This window comes from Peromyscus leucopus, chromosome 1, assembly GCF_004664715.2.
Source record: "Peromyscus leucopus breed LL Stock chromosome 1, UCI_PerLeu_2.1, whole genome shotgun sequence".
Classification (NCBI taxonomy): Eukaryota; Metazoa; Chordata; class Mammalia; order Rodentia; family Cricetidae; genus Peromyscus; species Peromyscus leucopus.
The window spans coordinates 12,455,217-12,479,566 of record NC_051063.1 but is presented as its reverse complement, the minus strand read 5'-3'; the positions used below and the strand labels follow the sequence as shown (position 1 = coordinate 12,479,566).

Genomic DNA, 24,350 nt, shown 5'->3' with positions numbered 1-24,350 from the left:
AACAGAAAAAGTACAAGATTACATAAATATGACATGCCTACTGTAAGCCATTTAGAAAGTCCCTAGAGTAAGTTTTAAAAAAAAAAAAGTGAGGTTGTGTTTAAGAAGTCACATCTGTCTATGTGATTTGGGGGGCATCAGAAAACATATATAATTAAATTAAACATTCTATAGTCAGTCTCATGTATATTCAAAAGTGAAGGGATATATTTAACTTGTGTCAATTTGCTTCTACTTACAAGGACAATTCCATTTTTAAAAGTCCATAAAATCATGTGCACACTTCCACACTTTAACACAATGCCATACATATGCAATTATTATAGTAACACATCCACTGGTTTCCTAATACATTCTTGTTCTCCAACACGTCTGTCCTCATTGCTCAAACCTCTGAATGGCCCGCTTCCAGAAAGTTCAGGAACCACAAGCACCCTCAGTCACAGCTTTGCCTCAAGTACCTACCTGTGTTCTCACTACAGTACCTCCATAGGCCTGTCCATTGCTCATATTCTATCCTGGCTTCTTGTGGTAAAAACCAAGGCAAGATCACTTCAGAACCACACAAATTGATTTTGTCATTTCCATACATAACAAAGGCAGCTCACCATGTCCCCACCTCACCCCCAATCTTTTTTTTTTCTCTTCACAGTCAACCTGCTCACCTAAGCTGTCACTGGTGCTGACTCAGGCTCTCCTATTCTCTCTCCTGGGCAGTGAAGTTGTCTCCAGCCATATGACCAGCAAATGCTGACCAGGGCCTGCTACAGAAGTCCACCCTGTCAGCTAGCCACTGCCCTTCTCCTGCTGGGATCTGCAGCTGCTGCTAGACCAGCACAGAACCTGCAGTGACTGTGGGTGTCACTTCTGTGAGGACATCATTCCACCATGTGGCCCTGCTGGCTAACTCCCTTATCTCCTCAAGACTTCTCTTCTTCAAATTCCTCACACCAGCCTCTCTGGACCAAGCTATGTGACGCAGAACAATCCAAACCACATGATGCAAGTTATCTCTTCTCCATCTTTCCTTTATCCTGAAACTACTTCATTTTCTTTTTTTAATGTTTGTTTATTCATTCATTCATTTATTTATTTATTATGTATATTTATGTATATGTATATGTTGCCTACAAGCCAGAAGAGGGTGCCAGATCTCATTACAGGTTGTTGTGAGCCACCATGTAGTTGCTGGGAATTGAACTCAAGACCACTGGAAGAGCAGTCAGTGCCCTTAACTGCTGAGCCATCTCTCCAGCCTCAACTACTCCGTTTTCTTCACAGCTTTTTATTTTATTTTATTTTATTTTCCAAGATACGGTCTCACCCTGTAGCCCTGGCTCTCCTGGAACTCACTATGTAGAGCAGGCTGGCCTCAAACTCACAGAGATATGCCTGCCTCTGCCTACCCAAGCGCCGAGATTAAAGGCATGCGCCAGGATGCCCGACTCTTCATAGCTTTTATTACTGATAGACACTAATGTGCAGGTTTCCTTGGCCTGCTTCCCTAATTACCTTGTGATTTTCACGCCTCCATTTCCCTTAACCCTTCCACCTGCAAAAGCTGGAATGAAAGTCTGTCAGACTCCTGTCTCCTCTCTCCCCTGATCCCTTGGAAGCAGAAGACTATCCAGAACACAGTAACATCCAATAAATAGACACTGATTACATAAATCATACTGCAATACGTGCTTCAAAGTGTGCAGAGCTCAGACCTCTGAGTTTTGAAAGTGAGCCTTTCTATGTTTTTAGACATTCTAGAACAATCATGATTTGGTAGCAGCTTTGGAACTAAAAAGGGACATACTTTACCTTTCTGATGTCACTCGGATTTGTTCCTCAAAACTACAATTCAGACCTTTCGTCTTCTCATGGAAATATTTTTCCACACACTGCTCCTCAAAATCATGAAGCTTTTTCAAGTCCTCCTCAGTAAGGTAGAGCTCTGTGGAAATAAGCACAACACATATAAAGGGCCGTGCTTGGGGAGCTGGTAAGGGGTGTGCCACTTACTGATGTGGATCGTGTCCTCCATGGTTCATGTGCTGGAAGCTTGATCCACTGGTGGTGCTGGAATGGTGGGCAGTAACTGAACCGTGGGGACCACCTCAGAAATGGACTAAGGGACTGGTCACATCAAGCTAGCCACTCCTAGATCTCCCGCTTTCTTGCCTCACATCTCTCCAAGCAGTGCTCTCCATTCCCCATTTCATCTCCCCTTCCCTACCTCACACCCTTGCACTACAGGAACCCGTCCACCATGTTATGATGGGACTAGAAGGCCATCACCAGAAGCTGGCCAGAAGGAGACTACAATCTCGGAATTTCAGCCTCCAAACACATTAGATACTTGAATGATGTGGAGCTGCAGGGGCTGATGTGCTTGCTGTCAAAAATCTGCATAGAAAATTGGGTTTCCTCACAATCTACATTGGCCAGACACTATAGAAATAGCATAGGTGATGGAGAAGTCTTTACATGATATATGTATTATATATGGTAAAATTGTGAGAAATCACTTTTTAACTTTTCAAAATTAAGGAAGTGGGGGGTGAGGGCTGGAGTGATAGGTTAGTCTATAACAATACTTGCCCATGCAGGCATGAGGGCCTGACTTTGACTTCCAGAACACAAATAAATTAACTTGGTGTGGAGGTACATTCTTTTAATCCCAGCACTGGGGAAGCAGATGAACTGCTCACACAGTGATGGGCATAACACAATGTCTTCAGCAAAAGAACTTTAGCTCATCAAGGGGGCAGCAGAAAGTGGCTACGAAGTGTCACAGTACTGCTATAGCTAATATAACACAGTTGCAACTTAATACTGTGTCTTTGTATTTGTTTACATTTCTCTTGCCTACAAGTGGTACTGCTGATGTTCTGCCATCACTATTTTTCTGCATTTCACGGTACAAAATGATAAAATACACTATTGTCTATGCATGCATTCTATGTACTCATAATATACCTTTTTCTGTGTGTTTGTGTGCCTGGGAAGATAAACATATGGGAGGGCACATGTGTGCACATGCGTTACAGAGGTCAGAAGTCAAACTTCTGGTTGTTTCTGAAGTCAAGGTCTCTCACTAGCTGGCATGGAACATACCAATTAGTCTGGGCTGAATGGCAACAGAGTCCAAGGAATGTGTCCGTCTCTGCCTCCTCAGTGCTGGGATTAAAAGAATGCGCTGCCACGCCCAGCCATTTTATGTGGATTCCCAGAATCAAACTCAGGCCCTCAAATCCACATGGTAATTACATTATAGACTGAACTCTCACTCTAGCCCCCTTTTTCCGTATTTTCTCTCAAATTTCTATGCTATATAATTGGTATTTGAGAGTTTTTGTTTCCTTCTCTCTTTTTCTGTTTTAAATTTGTTCGGTCATTTTTTTTATTTTTTTAATGAAACAGTCTTACTATGTAGCTCAGGCTAGCCTCAAACCTGCAGATACCCTTTCCTCTCCCTCTCCAAGTCTGGGTTACAGGTATGTGTCACAACATCCAGTATGTCTTATAGGTTTTTTTTTTTTAATAACCACAAATATTCAAGAGCAAAATTCTCATATAAGTGTATTTGCAGTGGAAACTTGGTTATTCAAAGGTCAATCAATTGTAAGCCTCTTCCCTTTATTAAGTACCTAACCTCAGGTATTTTGTGATAACCATGTGGTAGGCATGAATGGCTTTTCTCCCACCTGTACTGAAAACAGTAAGTGGTAGCTTATGTGATAGACATCACCACTTGTCAGTCACATTCTGCTCCCAGAAAAGCGGTACATGCAAACATCCAAGAATACTAGACTGCGTCCTTTTCCTTCTTTAAAAATGACGACTATAGTCAACAGACAAAAGCTTGCTTTTCAATATTTTCACACTTCGCAATGCTTTTGTGTGTTAACTAAAATTCTCCATATTTATACACAGTTGAAGAAAGGATGTCATTGTCTTTTATCTCTGTCACCTGCTTTAGCTACTAACAGGAGAATACGTCATCTACAGTTGAAAATCGAGTTTATGGAAGAGCAGAGTTAGTTCATGCTGTTACAGCCAATGTGAGGAAGTCTTTCCTTGTCAGGCTGAGTATGGATGGACTAAGTCCTTTCTCTGAGAACTACCAGCCTTAGCCAGTCAGCATAGCACACCTTCCCTGAAGTAATTAACTCATTAAAGGAAACCTCACCCTGTGGTGCTGAGGCCAGTACATGCCTTCATCCAACCTCAGCAGTCCTGTTTAGACACTGCCTTGGTTCTCAGTGAGTGAAATCAGAAATCACCTTGAAATGTGTTCCTAATACTTGGGAAGTATCAAAGGATGCGATGTTGCTAAGAGGACAAAATTGGAAAGTTCTTTCATGTCTTCACTTAAGTCAGAAGAAAGTTAAATATTACATTTCTCCATTATTTATTAATAATGCAACAATTTATTTTCCAATTCAATGAGGAATAAGATATTAGTTTCAAACTGAAAACGTGTTTAGCTATTTTTTTTAAAAAAAAAAAATGTGCTCACAACTGAAGTACACAGTATTTTGTGATTTATATGGTGTGGAAGAATCTTTTAGACATTAAAAAAAAAATTGACCACTTCTCACAGTCCCCATCTCTGATGTCCTATAACCATGAAGTTTTTCAGGCCCGGGAAATATACCAGCAGCAAATCCCCGCCCCCTCTGCCCCCCACACCTGCTCCCTCAAACGCCAAGGATGAGTCCCCCAACAGGTGCAGCTTGGAGTGTGCAGTTCCTAAAATTATCCACCAGGTGGCACTGCTGGCCCATATGTAGTCAGCTCACTCTGAGCTCTTTAAAGAGGCCAAGAGAATGTTCTAGTGCTCTGAGTCAACTTGCCTTGAAGTGGAAACTTTGAGTCAGCCACTCAACTAGCACACAGTCAAAACACCTACACACATAACATATACATAAGTAAATGTTTTTTTTTTTAAAATGAGTCTTCTGTGGAAACCATCCTATAAGCCCAATAAAGGCTCCTCTACAGGGACTGGCCAGTCCCAGTTAGCCCCAGGATCTTTCCTGGGGTCACACACTGTACTGGGGTCTCCATAGCTCTCCAGTGATAGCCAAGATCAGCTGTGTACCAGAAACGGAAAAATGTAAAGCGTGTGCCTATACCTCAGCTTCAGTTGTGCCTTTGTGTCTGCTTGTTTGTTACTTTGGGTTTTTCGAGACAGTATCTTGCTATATAGTCCAGGCCTGCCATGATTCAGGACCCTCCTGGCTCACCTTCCCCTCAGTGCTGGAATGACAAGCTGCTGGTGACCTGCTCTTGGCTTCCTCCTAACAGCCAAATCACTTGAGAAGAAATAACAAGAGCAACTCTTCAAAGAGGGAGAAAACCATTGGGAGGGCCGTGTGCCATAAGCAAACACTTACTGTCCTTCCAATCCCATGACAACACACATCAGGGGATAACAGAGCCCTTAAGAGCATGGAAATAGGGCACTAGGCCCTTTCTGAGACTTCTGGAACTGGTAGTATCTTTAGAGCTCACAAAGTTTTTCTTCTTCCATTTCAGCCTCCAAAATCTACAACAAAGTGCTTGGACAGTCATATCTATGGGATGGGAAAGTAAGTGGCTTTTATCCTAGCTCCTGTTTCTGGACCACTTCTGGCCAAAGGGATCCTTTCCTGGTTCAGAAGGATTAAAGGGCTGTCAGTTTACACGTGTGGATGCATGCGTACTCACATGCAGACCACAGAACATGTGTGGAGGTCAGAAGATAAGTAGTGGAAGTTGATTCTCTCTTTCTATCGTGTGAGTCCGGGGTGGGGGGGGACACTCAGATATCTAGGTTTGGAGACAAGCTCCTCAGAGGCATTTTGAATTAAACATTTGGGATAAAGGAATGTAACTTTGTCACATCCTGTTTACACAGGAATGATCTAGAAAAAGGCCAATCATGTTACTACTAGACAAAAACTACAAACAACTTGTGAAAACAGTGAAGTCCTCCTGTGACAGGTGTGGCGGTCAGACCACAGTCAAGATGAACTTGGAGAATGTCAATGTCAGAACATGCAGGCTTGTGATTTGGACGCCACATTCCTCAACTGGGTCACAGTTCACATGGGGTCACATAACTGAGTGTGGGGATAGCAAAAAAAATTCTACAAGAATAACTCATGAAACAGGTGTGTATAACAGTGTTCACGGTGTGCATGTGTATGGCAGTGTTCACTGTATCATCGGGTGTGTGTGGCAGTGTTCACTGTATCGTCGGGTGTGTGTGGCAGTGTTCACTGTGCTGTATTATGAGGCTTCACTGCAGCCCTCAGTCTAATCCTTGACAGCATCTGCCATGACACCAGACAGCCCCAGTGAACCCTGCTGAAAACACCCCAGCTCCAGTTCCACACAACTGCAGGTAAGGAACATGGAGAACCCTAATGTAAGGACAGAGCTGTCTACTCGTATAAAAACACGATTGTTTAATTACCAAAACAACAAACAATTGTAGTATTCTCCCCAGAAGAAAAAATACTAAAATAATATCTCTTTGAAGTGTTTTGTGTGTTTTAAAATCTGCTAAGTTGCTGACTTGAGTTTCAAAAGGGTTACTAAATGAATTTTGGCTTGGGAATTATATGGTTCTAAATATACTTTTGCCTTTTGTACTAAGTGTTTAGTCAAAGAGATTCTTAGCATTGACAATTACAAAATCAAAATATGAATAAACACTGAAGAAGCTCTACACCATTAAATATCAAATAGTCAACATAAAATTCTTTATGTCAAAAAAACAAGCACATCTATCTCATTGTTATGTAAGTTAGCTTTGTCTTTAATAAACGGATACCCAGGGACTTTTTTTTTTTTAATGTGCATGGGCATTTCGACTGCTTGTGTGCATCACGTGAATGCAGTGCCTACAGAGACCAGAAGGGGGAGTTAGATCCCTTAACACTGGAGTTACAGATGGTCATAAACTGCAATATGGCAGCTAGAATCATGCTCAAGTCCTTTGAGAACAGCCAGGTCTCTTAACCGTTGAGTCATCGCTACACCCACCCCCAGGATTGTTTTTAAATAAACATCTTTGTGATTTGTTGTTAGTATGCACCTCTTTTTAATTGTTTGTTTGTTTGTTTGTTTGTTTGTTTGTTTTTGGAGACAGGGTTTCTCTGTATAGCTTTGCGCCTTTCCTGGAACTCACTTGGTAGCCCAGGCTGGCCTCGAACTCACAGAGATCCGCCTGGCTCTGCCTCCTGAGTGCTGGGATTAAAGGCGTGCGCCACCACCGCCCAGCATGCACCTCTTTTATAGACCTCCATTCCCAAGTTCACACCAGGAAAAAAGTATCCTGATTTAAACAAAGCAAAATGACAGCACACATTTCTATATCCCTGCACTTCATGTTGATGTTCTGAAAATAAGAAACATCCTCTTCGGACCCTCATCCATTCTTGGGAGGTTAAGGAGCCAGAACTGTGATTCTGGCAAAGCTTGTTTCTCTGTTTCGTTGGATCCCAGTCCTTTTGAGTCACCTTTCTACACAGCAGGGCAATAAGAACAAGTCAGGTGACTACTCTCTAAGAAGTACTCAGAGGAGTTCCCAGATCAGCAGAGAAAACCCAGGTTTTCTAGGTCTAAAGCCTTCTCACATCCAACCAAAAGACATTCTCTCCCCTGCTTCTCTCCTTCAAAGTACCATTTAACAAACCAAAACTAATCATGAGACCCCAGGCAAAGGCGAGGGTCTGCAGCCTGTCCTCTGAGAGCCTTCATGCTGTGCCGTCACTGGAATTACCAGCCTCCAGTGTCTCCACCCTCCATTTTCCTCTATTTCCTTCCTTCCTTCTGTTCCACCAGAGAAACTTACTTAGTCCTACATCACCCTCTTCCCGGTCCTGTGGTGCTGGGCGACAGCAGAGACCTTGGAGGAGCAGGCACACGTGATTCAGCAGGATGAAGGGCGGGGGCAGCCAGGGCTTCTGGTTGTAGGTCATGATGTAGCGATAGCGATTGTATTTCCAGAGCTTATTGGAGATGGATTTTATATCTAAGTAAATGTTGCTGCAGGTTGCAGAAAGGGAGAGAGACAACATTTTAATAGGGGACCCAGAAATGTGACAGACCCTATCTTCCAACACTTCTGACTGGTTAACAATCATCAGCAGTTAGCCAATAACTATTATCCACTTACGATTTTTCTTCCATCAAATAAAAAAATAAAAAAAAGTAAGCACTTTTTATAACAAAGTATGTTCATTGGAATGCAGACATTGAAATCGGAGGTTAGAAAAGTGGCAGCATTCTAGGCGGGGAACAGAAACTGCCCTATCTCACTCAGCACTCCCTGTGGGCCACCTTCGCCTCTCATAAAGCTCTTCTCCAGAACGTAACTCATCCTTCATTGTAAGCAAGTGCGATGTTCCTCTGTGATATTGGCCTTATAAAGATATCCCTCACAGACATCACAAGAACTGCAAGAATAATTCTAAGCTGAAACATTGCAACAGAGTCATATGAATAAAGACATAGGAGAGAAGAATCGATTTCTCCTCAAACATGCCAATACACAGAGCTTCCAAAGGGAACTTGATAAATTATTCACATTAACTTTATAGTGGAGGTAGTCTCTATTGGTGGTCACTCTGGAGTTTCTCTTAAATTACATCAGTTTTAAAAGAAGCCAGTGAACATTGACACTAAATAACTCCAAATGGAAATTTTAGCAGGTAGCAGAGATCTTCAGAACAACTTATCACCCTGAACTGTGTATGTATTTAACACCCCCGAGTTAGCAGATGGAATAATCATTGTAACATTCTGGTTAGAATTTTTTTTCTTTTTTTTTTCATTAAATTTTTTTCATTCATTTTACACACCAATCAAAGGTCCCCCTCTTCCCTCCTCCCCTCCCCCAGCCTCCCTCTAACCCATCCCTCATTCCCCCCCACAGAAGCCAAGGCCTCCCATGGGTAGGCACATCCAGTAGAGGCAAGTCCAAGCCCTTCCCCCATTCTGCTTAAATTTTTAAAATCAAGTTTCTTCAGTGGAAAAAAAAAATGGTAGAGTAGAATGTGAGCCAAATTTAGCCAATAAAAACATTGGTAATCAAAAAAAAACATAACATAAAATAAAATATTGGTAACCAAAACCTGACCAATGATTAGGAGAAGCAATGACTATCCTTGAAAGAAACAGATCAGGATAAGACTGAGAGGGGCATGTCCCATTGCCCTTGAAGTGGGTGATTGACATGGGGCTGGGCTAGAACCCTGGTTCTCAGCTTGATCACTGAGCTCATAGCCTCAGTATCACCTGAATACATGGGGACATGGACATTCTTAGGTCTATGCCAGATCACCTGAGCACAAGCAGACATGGACATTCTTGGACTCAGTATCACCTGGGTGCATGAGATCATGGACATTCTTGGCCTCTATCTCAACACTATGGAATGGGAAAGTGTGAGGAGGCCATTAGTCTGCAGTTCTGCAAGCCCTCTGTTCACCAGCAGGTGGTGACATTTACAAGGTATTTCAGGGTTTCTAATGGTAGGAACTCTATCTCACAGGAGATAAGCAGTGAGATCTGAGATCACCAGGCTTGTTTATTCCTCAGGGTGATGTTCTTTATATTGAGAATAAGGAGTTAAGGGGAGGAGAAGGAAGAGAATGAGGTGGGAAGGAGGGAAATGACTGTGGGTTGGACTTCCCAGAGAAGCTCCTCTTCTTCCCTACAGATTGTGGAAAACTGGAAATGGAACCAGTCTATGCTGGGAAAGAGGGGAACTCAAGAGTTTGTCACTGGGAGGGTCAGTGCATGGATAAGCCTGGAGTGTTGGCAAAGCTAGACATAGAAATGGGATTTCCTAGATACAGAGAAAACTGAACACAAACACAATAAAGAAAAAGGAAAAGGAAAAGGCCAAAGGTCTAGGCCCAAGATCTTTTTAATATGAAATGGATAAGTTGAGCCAGAAAGGGAGACTGGGCAGAAGTGGGACAGACAGGGGCCATGTGGGGAAAGCACACATAGATGGAGCCCTTAGGGAGCCATCAGCTCCAACCCTCATTCTACAGGACTCCAACTATGCAGTGACAGTTCAGATCTCCTCTTCCACACTTCCGTTATGACTTCCACTATTTTATGGTCTAAGAGTTTGACTTCTTTCATACCAATAATTTCATGTCCTTGCTTTAAAGGCACAGTAATATGTCATGGGACACACATAAACAAAGGCATATACGCAACATGCATAGGAATATACTCAATACAGCTGCTCCCATAGTTTGGTAAACAAAATGATCTTAGTTAATGAAAGTTACCTACTTGAAGCAGGCAATCAGCAGGTTCACCATGATGATGTACTGAACAAAGAGGTAGACAGCTTGCAGGAACGGAGTCAGGAAAGAACCCGGAGGGCAAGAAGTTTCACCTTCACAAACTACAAACAAAGAATTCAAGAGTAGGATAAGATAAATCACAGCCCTGGGGCCCTCTGCAAATATTTGGCCCCTTAACTTCATAGAATGCCACACACTTCACCCATTTCAAAAGGTTCTCATGAATACTTTCCAGATTCATTTTTGCTCTGAGTATCTACAAGGGTTCTATTTCTGCATGAGGGCAAACCCCATATGTACCATCTATCTCTGAAGCATAGACTTCTCCATACATCATCCAATATGGCTCGAATACAATATCTCGAGCCAGGCGCCATGAAGGAGGCTCGTTGGGTGAGAGGATGGCTTTTCGCGCCACACCAAAGCTCAGCAGGACAATGGCCATCATGATCACAATGTAGAACATGTTTGCTGCCTGCAAAACAGCACAGCACAACCAGAGTTTACCACACATCAAGCCCGAGCAGTCGTCACTACACACTTACAGATAGCTAGATAGTCTAGTCAGTTGCTGAAATCCCTCCATCCAAAACAGCTGAGTTCTCTTGGGCTAAGTTATTTTCTTTTCTCTGCACAGTATATCCTTTAGACAATGACATCTATGAGTCACTTGATATGCAGAAATTACAAACAGAGACTTTTTGTATAAGCAGCCATCAAATATTAGCTGGGTTTTTTGGTTTTTGGTTTTTGGTTTTTTGTTTTTTGTTTTTGGACTGGCTAGTACCCAACTTTTGATCAATTAAATCAAAGAGTTGGTTAGAAAATATTTTAAAAGGACAAGGTATATTCAAATTATTCCAATGACTGTTCCCAGAATTATCTCCAGAACCCCCAGAGCCATGTAGTATCTTGGGAATTGATTACACCAATTTCCCTCCATCTTGTAAAATATATCAACTCAACCCACTTGTTCAGTGTGGCAGACTCGGAAGGGACCAACATTTCCACTTTCTCCACATTTCTTATCTCATTACGTGGTGACTACAAGATCCAAGTAGCCAGTAGTCTGGAGACTGACAGGAGTGACTTTGTCTGGGCTGTTAAACAGTGCTAAACTCAACTATCCCTCTTGTCACTGCCAAAGCAGTCCCTGGAAAGGGCTAAGTGGCATGGCTAAGCCACAGGAGAAATTCTGCATCCTGGAGTCAGCAGCTATCATACCTGGCTTCAGGGAGAAAGACCTTGTGCCAAGTCACTGAGATGTACTAGTTGTCTCACCTAGATCCTCTAAGAGATGTGACACTACCAAAATCAGGGGATGCGTTCATGGTTGAAGAGATAGGCGGTGAAGAAAAAGAAAATCTGAGAGCTGGGCTGGAGCTCAGCAGTAGAGTGTTTGTCTCTCATGCATGAGGCCCTAGGTTCAATCCCCAGTCTGGCCAGAAGGAGAAAGAGGAGGAGGAAGGGAAGAGGGGAGTGGGGAGAGAGGGAAGCAGAAGCAGCAAGGTCAATCTTGAGGCTCTGCAGGTCCTTCTTCCTCTGCCTCCCCCTTTCTGCACTACCCCTGACCCTCCAGAACATGACCTTTCCTTGTATTCTAGAAACAAATGCCAATAGAATCTTCATGTTGTACATCTAGAGGGCAGATCTTTGGGTACTTTCAAAAATTCCAGACTGCAAAACCTGGCACAATGTTCAGCAAGCTCAGTGCATAGACTAAAGTCAAGCCACCCACTGTGTGAGCCTGGATCCCCGACATATGTTCATGAGGGTTTTACTTAGTTTCCACTTCCTTGTACATAAAAAGTAGATTATACTACTTATTTCATTAAGTTGCTACAAACATTGTGAGTTAGTATATACAAAACACCCAGTCCTGTGTGTGGTGCACAGTGAGTACCACTTAAGAGTAAGAGAGAGTGAGTGAAAAAGAATGAGTTAGCACTTTCAGAGAAACATTCTTGGTGGTAGCCTTATACAAATCAAGGACCAGTGTGACTCAATCTCATATGGCCCCCCCACAAAAGGCTAAACTAAGTGTTCCCATTACCTACCTAGTGTGCTGTCCAGGCCTATTTGACATACAAGTTTATGGTTAGCCAGAAATGAGTCAGTATGCCTCTAGAAACAATTTCAGCATTTAACTAGTGTGCTAGGGAGATGGCTCAGTGTTAAAATGCTTCCTGGACCTGAAACTAGATTCCCAGAAAGCATTTAAAAGCCAGACATAGTATGGGTTCTGGGAATTCCCTAGCCAGCCAGTTTAAACAGTGAGCTTCAAGTTCAATAAGTAGCATCTGTTTAAAAAACTGAGGTAGAGAGCGATGGCATTTTGAATGAGAACAGCCCCTATAGGCTCACATATTTGAATGCTTGGTCCCCAGTTGGTGGAACTGTTTTAGAAGGATTAGGAGATGTGACCTTGATGGAGGTGTGCCATTGGGAGTGGGCTTTGGGGTTTCAAAGTCCCTACCATAGTTGGCTTTCTGTCTGCCTGATGCTTGTGGATCAGATGTCAGCTCTCAGCTACTGCTCCAGTGCCATGCCTGCCTACCTGTTGCCATGCTCCCCACCACGATGGCCATGGACTCTAATTCCTTGGAAGCATGAGGCCCCAAATTAAATTATTTATTTTTATAAGTTGCCTGGGTCATGTTGCCTCTTCACAGCAATAGAAAAATAACTAAGCCAAGTGCAATAGTGGAAGACACTCAACACTGAGTTCTGCCCTCTACACAGGCAAACACAGGTGAGGACACCCACAAACAAACGTGGATACATGCAAACATCACAGGAGAGAAAGTTAAAGTTTGAGATGGCAAACATGACAGTGGAGCCACCGAAAGGGACATTCATGTATAAAATGAGATTTACGTACCATTTTTGCAATCATGGTCACATACGGACCTGCATGTTGATTCACAGCAAAGAAGTCCATGAGCCGAGAGAACCAGAATATGATGTCTATGCAGTAGATGAGTCTTCCTGCAGTATGCAAAGGGGGGTGTCCCCACCGTAGGCCAAAGCCAATGGAAAAGAGGCCAATAGCCACAGTTTCTATGAGGTTCCAGTATTCACTCAGCCACATCTTCACCTTTTGAGTAAACTTGCTTGGTTCTGAAATGCATATCTAAAGGGAGAAAGAGGAAAATTTGAAGAAGGGTACAGGATTGGGAATGGAGTAGAGTGATAGAGCGCTTGCCTCCAACACACAAGACCCTGGGTTCAAGCCCCAAGACCATAGCTGGAAAGGAATACCATCAATAGTATCTTTTTAAATCAATTAATCCATAATTTAAAGAGTTAACCAATTCCTACCAAATTTTACATCAGCCCCAGGGCATTTCAGAGCTCAGCACTGCGGCGGCTCTGCCTAACTATGATTCTGCTTCATCAGCTGAAGGTGAAGAATACTGACTAGAAACCCAGCAGTCCTGTGAGCTGGTCCTACAGCTGCTTCTGAGTGAGTTCTTGGCAAACCACAAAGAACATGATGTTGGAACTGGCTAGTATAAGAAACTTCCCTTGCAACCCTATGGCAGACACACTGTAATGTAAACAGTAAGCTTGTTTTCCCTAAAATATAAAAATCGTGGTAGAATTTAGATAGTGTTTCTCTGCTATAAACTTCATTAGCAGACAATTAGTATAGTTAGCATAGAATGTTGGCCAAATTACCACTGGAAAAAATGTATAGGCACACAGAACATGCACACATAGCTAGGACAGTCAAAATCATAACTATTTGGGATTATACTTATAAATTGCATTAAGAGTGCTAACTTTTAAGTGACCAGTGGCAAAGTAGAAATGAAAAAGGTTTTTACTTTTGTTTCCTCAACTCTTGAACTACTTCTCCCAGAAGGATATCCGGCTTCAGGTTTCAAGGGTGTTTACTAGGAACTTCCTTATGCTGTGAGTGTATTTCTTACATATTATGCAACCTTAGCCATTCATGTGTCACTCTATTGGGTAAAACTGACAATATGTGGGGAAGGCTAGGTGATTAAAAATCCATGTCGCAAAGAAAGCTCCATCATGGGAAGCAAACAGCTGGAGGGTGCAATAACAAATCGAGAGCACTGCCTATTGAGCCTTGAGTAATAAACACAATAAGATTGTGCTTCAAATGGCTTTTTCCAAAGTTCAGCAGAAAGTATTTAGTGAGGATCAAAGAAGGAAATCAGAAACTTTTCCCTGAGCAACCTTCTTATAGCCAAATTGGAATCAGTGTGCTCTCTCCCCTTCACACACTTGGTGTGAGTCCATTGTCATCCCCAGGGCCTAGAACCGCTCTTCCAGAGGTGCACAGAAGACGCAGAAGGAGCACTCACCTCCCTGACCTTCTCAATGGCATTGGTGAAGATGTAAATGATGACAAGCCACTCTTGCACGCTGGGTTCAGGCTGCATCTCCACCAACACTGTGTAAGTGAACAGCATGAGGAATGCCAAGTAAGCCATCTGTGAGGAACACACATTCCCTGGAGGTGAGCTCAAGTGACCATGAAGGATGCCAAGCAGAGCTCTGCAGACAGAGCCCAGAAGAAGCATACTCCTACATGACAACATGAAAATATAACTGGGACCAACTTCTGGTCACTGATGACTCGATGTCAAGGAAAATGTAAGTATCTACAGTCTAGGAATGAAAATCGCAGTTTGCCAGTATAGGGAGGAGATGCTATCCTATAAGCACTAACCATTGCAGCATGCACACTGGCAAGCTAGTAGCAGACCAGGAGAGAATCTCATGCCTTCCCTCTAGTTTTAACTTGGAAAATACATATGCCAAGATTGCCAGATGAACAGTGTGAGTAGATGCCTGTCTTCACAGTAAGCTGACATTCACTCCCACTTGAGTGTTATTTTATGATGATTAAAATGTCATTCTGGCTAGGGAGATGGAGAGATGGCTCAGCAGTGAAGAACACATACTGCCCTTCCTTGAGCAACTGAATTCAGTTCCCAGCACAGCTTACAACTGCCTGTAACTCAAGTTCCAGGGTATCTGGAACTGTCTTATGGACTCTAAGGATCCTTGCATGTACAAACATACACACACACACACACACACACACACACACACACACACACACACATTCTAGATAGATAGATAGATAGATAGATAGATAGATAGATAGATAGATAGACAGACAGACAGATAGACAGATAGAGATACAGACAGACAGACAGATGATAAATGTGAAGAAGAACAGGAGGAAGAAGAGGAAGAAGAAGGTGGAAAGAAATCCAGAATAACACCTGATGTCAACCTCTGGCCTTCACATCCATGCATGCACAGCTGCACAAACACAGCCCTATATGAATATGTACAAATGAGGAGATTAGTAATCTAGGTATAATATACAATAGTTAACATAGTCTACTGGTATCAGGCAAAGTGTTGAGTGCATGTCCACACAGACCACAGCACACATGTGGAAGTCAGAGGACAACTGGGGAGTCAGTCCTCTCCTTCCACCTTGTAGGGTCTGAGGTCAAACTCGGGTTGCCAAGCTGGCAGCAAGTGTTCTTGCCTTGGAGCCATCTTTTTGAACCACCTCTGCTTTAATTTTTGAGTCATTGATGTTCACTGAACCTGGAACTCACTGATATAGCTGAACGGACTGGCCAGTGAGTTGGAGGGATTTGCCTGTTTCTACCTTCCCAGTGCTGGGATCACAGAAACGTTACACCAGGCCTAGCTTTTCACATGGATGCTGGGGATCCAAACTGGGTCTTCATGCTTGTGCTGCAGTCACTTGACCTACTGAGCCATCATCCCAGTCCTAGACTTGATGTTTAGAAACAGATAACTGTCATCCAGAGATGTATATTTATCATGTATGCCAAGTATGTGGCTGCCAAGTCAATATTCTGACATGCTAATATTATGTACATTTAGATAGACATCCTGTTATAGTCACACTTCAAATGTTTTTTGGAATACAAAACATTGGCTGTGATCAATCTTAAATATAGATAAACATTAGAAAAATAAATGCTACCAAATAAATGTGAGAAATGCTCAATACATGTATGCTTTCTCTGAATGGCCACTATCCACAGCAGATCAGAGTTTGATCTCACAACTCTTGTTCTCAATAGTCTTCTTACAGTCAAATCATACGTTATTGAAGGCAAAAAAAAAAGGTATTATTCTTACAAAACAATTGATTCAACTGATTTTTTTTTTTATTTATTACTTATTTATTTTGCCTGAAAAAGGAAAATAACCCACCAGCTACCATTCAATTCTACCTTCAGGGCTGTTGAGTTCATTGTACCTAAACATTCCAAATGTCAGTCTTGGCTGTGCTGAGTCTAAGCACTCCCAGAGAAAAACATACTCTGAGAATGGTCTCACACCTGTAATCCCAGCATTCAGGAGGCAGAGACGGGGAGCACTACTGCAAGTTCAAGACCAACCTAAGCTACATCTACCTGGCAGTTCCAGGCTGCCAAGGGCTTATAGTGAAAGTCAATGCCAAATTAAACACAAGAGGAAAAAGACAACAAACCAGGATGCCAGGGGTAGTGAGAAAAAGGGAGATGCTCATTTGGGAACTTAAAATGTGCACGCGCACGCACTCTCTCTCTCTCTCTCTCTCTCTCTCTCTCTCTCTCTCTCTCTCTCTCACACACACACACACACACACACACACACACACACACACACACACACGTCTTGTCTCCTTCCAACCCTCCCACCTGCCTACTTTGTTATCCTCCCTTTCATTTTTTTAAAATGAAATTTCCTACATTTTTATCTCAGGTTAGCAATGAGACATACCATTAGTAACATTATCATAAGCTACTAATTATCATTAACACTATCATAATGAGACCAACCGTGTAAAACCAAAACTTGACAAAGGGAGCACTGTAGAACTCGTAGATTCTCCTTGTCCAGGGGAGACTCTGGGGCCCATTTCTTAAGTCCAAGTGCAGATTTTCATCCAGTTTCTCATCAGGGCCTCTTTCCAAATCATAGTTTTTCTGAAAATTAAGCAACAGTGTTGTAGACTAGAGGTGTAGCTGAGTGGTACAAGCCCTGTGCTATTTGTGTAAGCTCCCGGTTTAATTCCCAGATCCTCTGCCTCCAGGAAGAATGATAAACAACAATAAATAGATCTCCCTCTCACCTTCCCACTTTTTGAGACATGGTCTTACTCTATAACCCTCGCTGGCTTGAAACTCACACAGATCGGCCTGCCTCTGCATCTCTAGTGCTAGGATTAAAGCCCTGCATCACCACAGCCTGCCGTCATTATTTCTGGCTGAGACAGCTAATCTTAATTACCAACTTGACATATCGGAGAAAAGGACCTCTCAAGTGAAGAGTTGCCTCAGAAGATTGCCCTGTGGGAATGTCTGTAGGGCACTTTCTTGATTGTTGATCTACGTAGGCAGTCCCAGCCCATGGTGAGCAGCACCATCCCTGGGCAGGTGGGCCTGGGTTATATGAGATGTCGCTGGCCTTGCTGTAAACCATTAGCTCTTAGACATGTTTGCTGTATCTCTCTCTTGGCCATACCTCATATACAGCCTACCAAGTGAAAACTAATCATCACTGTGGGGGAGTGGGCATGGCTGGACAAGTGTAGTCAATCATTTTTGCTTAAGATAAATACAAAGAGTAAAAACAACATCCATTTTTTCTCATCACAAACCATTCATAATAGAACGTTCTTGAACAACTCTTGGACTAAGTGTTTCAAATTGAAGAATGCTAAGGTTTCATGGATATTTTCAGATAATAAGCCCATCATGGCAGAGGCCATATCTGCCTTAGTTTATTCACTGAATGAATCAATTGATAAGACCACATCTAAACCATATCAATTGATTAATTCAGTGAATAAACTAAGGGACAACTGCTATAGCAGGACACCAATCAGGGGAGTTCAAGAACTTGCTATATGTTTTTAATGTTAAAAGCACACATTTAACTGCCATTCTGTGAAGAAATCGTGTGTCCTTTGAGAACAGTTCTAAGATGAATGCACCAGTTCTCCACAAAACCTCAAGAGCTGATGAGTCCATCATTCTACAGAGTCTGTGAGAGCCGAAAGTGGAATTGTATTGTACCACTGGCAAACTCCCGTCTATATCCTGTGAGATTTGTGTGTATATTTTAAGTAGATGGACGATGTGCAGCCTTCTTCCTTGTTCAGCTTCAACTAGCAAGCTAAACTTGTTGTACACAATCAAACAGGCATACATCTGAGCAGAGCACCTCTTTACCAGGCCTGTGTGATATCACTAGAGGAGGGGTCAGCACAGTACTTCTTCCCTTTGCTGGGTTTGGACCTGGGACCAGCACAAATGTAACCATATGACTAGCCCAGGATTTTAAGAGATTCCTCACGCATTCTACAGACAGTAGAAGGCACTTGGCTTCCTGGATCCCAAGGATTCAAGATGGAACTAGGAAGAAGGGCAGGAGGGAGGAAGGGGGATATGCACACACCTAACCAGGAGCAATAACTAAAGTCCTTAATAATATGGAAGTGGCAGGTCTCCAAGGCATCAGAATGCGCAGATGCTCAGTCACCAGCAACTGTTAGCCACAAAACATTTATCACAGTTAATCTTCATTTAGTATTTGGAGAACAAATAATATTTAAATAAATACATCATACATGCCAAAGCACATCAGATAAGATATTAAAGGCACTTCATTCAGTGTAAGTACCAAAGAAGATGTTTACCACACCTTGGGGCAAAAGGCAGCTTTATGAGTCATGGTCAGAGTGGGAGCAGAGAGCAGAGAGAGCATTCGCAGCATCCTGGACACCTGGCTGTGACAGTCAGCTGCCGGGAAGGGAGTCAGCCCAGGGGAAAGCACACATCCAGAACCCATCCATAGCCACTGGATGTGAAGGATGAGATAGATATGTGGAAGGGTCAACAAAACTCTTTTGTCACACTTGTTTGGGAGGTACACGTGTGTCACAGCATGTGTGTGGAGGTCAGAGGAACCACCTACCTGTTGGGATCAGTTCTCTCCTTCCTGTGTGTGAGCTCAGGGAATGAAGTCAGGTTGCCAGGCTTGGCAGCAAGTACCCTCACCCACTGAACCATCCCTAGGGCCCATCAACACAAATTCTAAATGTCTTTACAGATGAGAACCACAGGGGGGTGTGGCAGTGTTAATGGAGGCTTGAAGTGGCAAGCTGAGCCGTTCTGACCCTCTCAGGGCAATGCTGAGACAGCTGTTGGACAGGATGACTTTGTCTTTGACGCAGAAATGGAATACTTTGCTTACATACTCTACCTAACCGGTATATATTACACAGAGGGAACTAAACGTTTGTTTGATGAATCAGCCCTGGGCTTTTAGAGGAATGTGTGGCCCCAGGGTGGTTTGTAACTTCACTGGACTGAAACACTGGCCAGAAATTCAAAGCCCTTCTGGGAAGCATGGCAAGAGAGCAACACACACACAGAGGCGTGCAAAGGGGGTAGGGTTAATAAATACCCTGCCAACGGGAAAAAGGCAAACGTTTTGTTTAACAGATGCCTATTACAGATAAGCTCCATGCTTCTGCATCTCTGCACACAGTTATGCCCTGGAAACTCAATTTGCCACGGAAGTGGACTCACCACACAAGCATTTTCTTTGGTGTTACTGAGGCCCTGGTCACCGTAATTCCATGTAAACTGAAAATCCTGGGACTGTGGGACATGCGACATCTCAGCTTTGCTTTTAAATTCCAGTGTCAGAATCATGGGTGGTAAAAGGATACTGATGATTATCTGCAAAGGAGACAAGATGAAGATGAGCAGAGGACAAAGGACACATCTTAACAGCAGATGTAAGAATAAGTGTGTGTGTAACAGAGTAACAATGTTTTGCATTTTGACCAACCACCAAACTGTTTTGCCAAAGTGGCAAACATTGTTACTCTGTTACTCAACAATTCTACCCTTAGGAATATATCCTCAAACTACTGAAAATGTGCACCTCTGAAACATGTACATGAAGGTTTACAGCAGTGTGTTGCTAATAGTAAAAAAGTTAAAACAACTCAAATAGCTATCAAATACTGGAGAGAAATAAAATGTGGCTTATTCATACAATAGAATATTATTAAGACATAAAAATGAATGAGAAACTGACAGATTAAATGACTTTGGTGAACCTTCATAATTTCATTTGTAGATCTTTCCATTTCTAATTTATAAATACATTGGGATTATAAATTATAAATGTACTGCCTCCTGTCAACATTGTATACTTCTATTTGATGATTTCTGTGTCAAACATTATGTAGAAATGTTTCCAAGTATTTTCTGTATTAACTGTGAATGAATAGAACAAAATAAATTGCCTGTGATGGAAAAATAAAATAAAATAAAAAAAAGCAAAAATGACACTAATTAGTGTCATTAAAAAAAAAGCCATGGAAGATAGAGCAGTACATTAGAGAATATTTATATTTAAATTCTTATAAAAAGAAATAAATAAATATAAATAATAGTAATAAATAATAAATTAATATACAAAATTTAAGAAATAAAATTCAAAGCAAACAGAAGGAAGGAACTAACAAAGAAAAAACAGAGACCAATAAATTAGAAAGTTGACACATGTTTTTAACAGTAAAATGAAAGTCTAGTTCTTGCAGACTATCAGTAGAGTTGACAAACTTTTAACCAGACTGACCAGAGGAAGAGATGGTAAGTAGAAATGATCGCATCGCGACAGAAGACATCACTGCAGACTCTTTAGACATTGAACGAAACCGTAATAACTCAAACCATAAGTTTGAAAACTTAGATGACAGTTTCCTGAGTGAATCAAACTAAAAGGTGGTGAATGAAAAACTACATCAGTTCTAGAGTCCTGTATCCATCAATTAAATAAATCTTGAGTTGAAAACTTCCCAGTGGGGGAAAAAAAAAAAAAAGAATAAGTGTGTGTGGATAGTCCGATCCACCCCCAGCTCAATGTCTATCCTGAGTCTACACATATTTTAACACCACTATTTCAGTTCTCCAAATGCATCCCTCAGCTCTGTGGAAAGGTGGACAGAGGGGTGTTCGTGCGCAGTTGTTTGCAAAGGCAAAAAAAAAAAAGTAGTAACAGTCTCAAAGGACAGATGACATGGAATAACCTAACAGCGGAATACAATGTTAATGTTGATAACTGGACTGTTGGCACCTGAGAACAATGGTTACTGGAGTTTGGGAACTTCATACAGCAAGCTGCCTTGGCCTTGTAATCAGTGCATGCATGTCTGGAGAAAAATGCTGACACTTGCCTTGCTTAAATCTCCTCTCTCTCTCTGTCTCTCTGTGTCTCTGTGTCTCTGTCTGTGTCTCTCTCTCTGTCTCTCTCTGTTTCTCTCTCTCTCTCCTCTCTCTCTCTCTCTCTCTCTCTCTCTCTCTCTCTCTCTCTCTCTCCCACACACACCCCTGTCACATTATGAAGTATATAAAAGACAAAAATCCATTAAGTTCTTGGTGACAGTGTTTCTGGAAGTTAGTATATGCACTATACAGGGCAAATGCTACCTCAGGTTCTCAGCTGCAGCCTTCTCATGATGAGGAATTTGCAAGCAGCTACTTCCAGAGCTGGGTAAGTGGAGGCAGACCCATCCCACCTCTGTTTTGTCACTTCCAGACCTGAAGTCAAAGTGGATCAGAGGAGAACTTTGGAAAATGACGGCTTTTTCTCCAGCATTTGTGACATTGTAGGACATAATTTTTGATGGACAATTTTATTTCTCTAATCTCATTGGCAGACATTAAAACACACACAGCCTTTCCTATCTTTTGCAATACTTATTTTGTTGAGTTTGCTATAGCTTACCTACTAAAAATATTCATATTTTTATGATTGCCATCCTGTTTAAGATATACTTTGTTTTTAATAACTGTAGGAAGAACATAACTGAAGTGTAAAACACAGTCTCGTGTAGCTCTTAACATCAAGCTTCATCCCCTTCTTTTGATTTCACAAACACATACACTTTGAGGCTAACCGATGGAAAGCTCTATACTTAGGCTCCACAGTGAGCATTAGTGGGCACTGAATTTAGGTGCTCTTGATTTTAGATAACTGAAGAGGCTAAGAATTTAGATATGATGAGTGGTAAGAAGATTTGCTAGAGGAGAGCCTTATGAAGCAGCCATGGAGTCCCTGAAGCAACACACTGGATGAGGGGAGCAAGAAAAATTGCTAATTCTCTGTAGTTTCTTGTCTATTGATATTTATGTATTTTCTGGCACTGGGGACCAAACCCCGGGGCCTGTGTATGTTGTTCAAGCATTGTAGGAGTGAGCGACGCACCCAGCCCTTGCCGGTCTTCTCACGCCTTGTTTCTGTTGGGATTCTCAGAAGCACTGCTGTTTGGCACAGTGAAGTGCTGCTTTTGTTTGCTTCTAACTCTGGCAGCCTTCACACGAGAATGGCCCTGTGGTGGCAGGGCAGCACAGTCATCAAGTGTTGAGAAGTCACTGTGTGGAAAGTAGTGTAGAGATTCCGGAAGAATGGGTGATCCGCCGCGCACCTGGAGGAAGGTGCTGTTTGCAGAGGACTCGCCTGGAACTGAAGAGCATTGACCGTCACAGTACACGGATAATGTGAGCTATAGAAAAGGAATGTACCTTCAGCCAGGAGTTCTTCCTCATTTTCAGACGTCCCATCCACATGTCTGTCAGCAGCATTTGGGTACAGGAATGTGACACGAAGGGGCGCAGTCCTCCAGACACCGCCAGTTTCAAGCAGGTGGAGTTGCTCCAGTTCTTGAGTTCATAGGTCAACAGCTTCATGGCCATCGGCTCGTTCTGCTTGAAGGCCTTCTCCAACACATCCAGGGCAAGCTGGCCAAACTGCCTGGTGAACAGAGAACACTTTAAAAGGTCGGTCAGAGCACCAGAAATGTTTTCAAAGACTAACTACGGCACACCAAGAAACGCCAGTTAATTGGGCCGTGTGATCAAAACAGAATTAGGCTCTGTAATAAACAGCAATTTAATCTCAGCTATCAGGAGCTACAGCGGCTGCTCAGAAGCAGATCTGTCTCCCGCACAGAAGGTAGACGACTTGTCCTATTTTCCTGGTAGCCCAAAGTAGAATTTAACATTTTTGTCAGAAACCATTCCATGCCATGTGATGTACTACATTCATCCTGGCGTGGGTGTGTCTACATGATAAGACCTAATAGAGAGATTCTGACAGAAAACACTGTGTCCAAGAGACATTGTGGTACCATGTTTTATCATCATCATCATCATTATTACTATTTTTTTTTTATAAAATCCTTAAATACTTAAGAAGCTAGACCCAGAAACCTTCTCCAGAAATGCTCTAGGTCTGTAATCAAGCTATAGCTTCCGTCACTCACTGAGCTTCCCTTCGTCGACAGGACTATAACACTTTCGTGAACAGATTAATGGAAACACCTCTCCTCTTTCTCATTCCCACCAGTGACTTCCTCATTCTTTACTACAATATGTGTGTGTTTGCTTTCCCAGCCTCAAAGACACTTAAGGTAAGCAGTCGTCTTAACAACATCGAAGACTTTGGGGGCTCCAAAGGGCTTTCTATGTCATTCATTTCAAAAATCATTAACTGTCTTTAAGGAACTAAAGGCTAAAATCTAGACCGCTGACCTGCACAATTCAAAACTGGCTGCCCACGGGACTCAGCGCTGCTCACTGGAAAGCTGCTTCTCTCCTATATTCCACAGAGTTCCTTCTACTCTTTCCCACCCTTTCCTACAAGAATACATAAGGTATAGGGTTGGCTGCTGGGATGAACAGAATCAAGAAATAACTAGAAATCAGTATCACACTGTGTCTGTGATCATGTTTCCAGGGCTTGGCATGTGAGTCTGAGTGGACTACCTGAAGAAGATCCCTTCTCCAGTTGGATGGGCCCACCTGCTCCTTCAGGGGCCCAAAGGGAATAAGTACAGAAAGTGAATTTGCCTCTGCCCTTGAGAGGTGAGACACCTTTCATGTGCCCTGGACATCAGCAGTACAGTCTCTACAGCCTGAAGATTCTACAGCTTGTAGCACC

General features: G+C 42.5%; 1 protein-coding gene across 1 annotated transcript in view; it reads right to left on the bottom strand.

Annotated features, from left to right (window-relative positions):
- Window positions 1–24,350, bottom strand: part of Trpm6 (transient receptor potential cation channel subfamily M member 6) — a 149,223-nt gene that overhangs the window by 57,768 nt on the left and 67,105 nt on the right. Inside the window, exons 17-25 of the mRNA XM_028874898.2 lie at window positions 22,934–23,162; window positions 19,925–20,077; window positions 17,168–17,314; window positions 14,648–14,776; window positions 13,192–13,443; window positions 10,611–10,785; window positions 10,297–10,411; window positions 7,838–8,031; window positions 1,810–1,942 (exon numbers count right to left, since the gene is read on the bottom strand). Of these exons, the coding sequence (XP_028730731.1) occupies window positions 1,810–1,942; window positions 7,838–8,031; window positions 10,297–10,411; window positions 10,611–10,785; window positions 13,192–13,443; window positions 14,648–14,776; window positions 17,168–17,314; window positions 19,925–20,077; window positions 22,934–23,162 (1,527 nt within the window). The remainder of the gene's footprint in view (window positions 1–1,809; window positions 1,943–7,837; window positions 8,032–10,296; window positions 10,412–10,610; window positions 10,786–13,191; window positions 13,444–14,647; window positions 14,777–17,167; window positions 17,315–19,924; window positions 20,078–22,933; window positions 23,163–24,350) is intronic.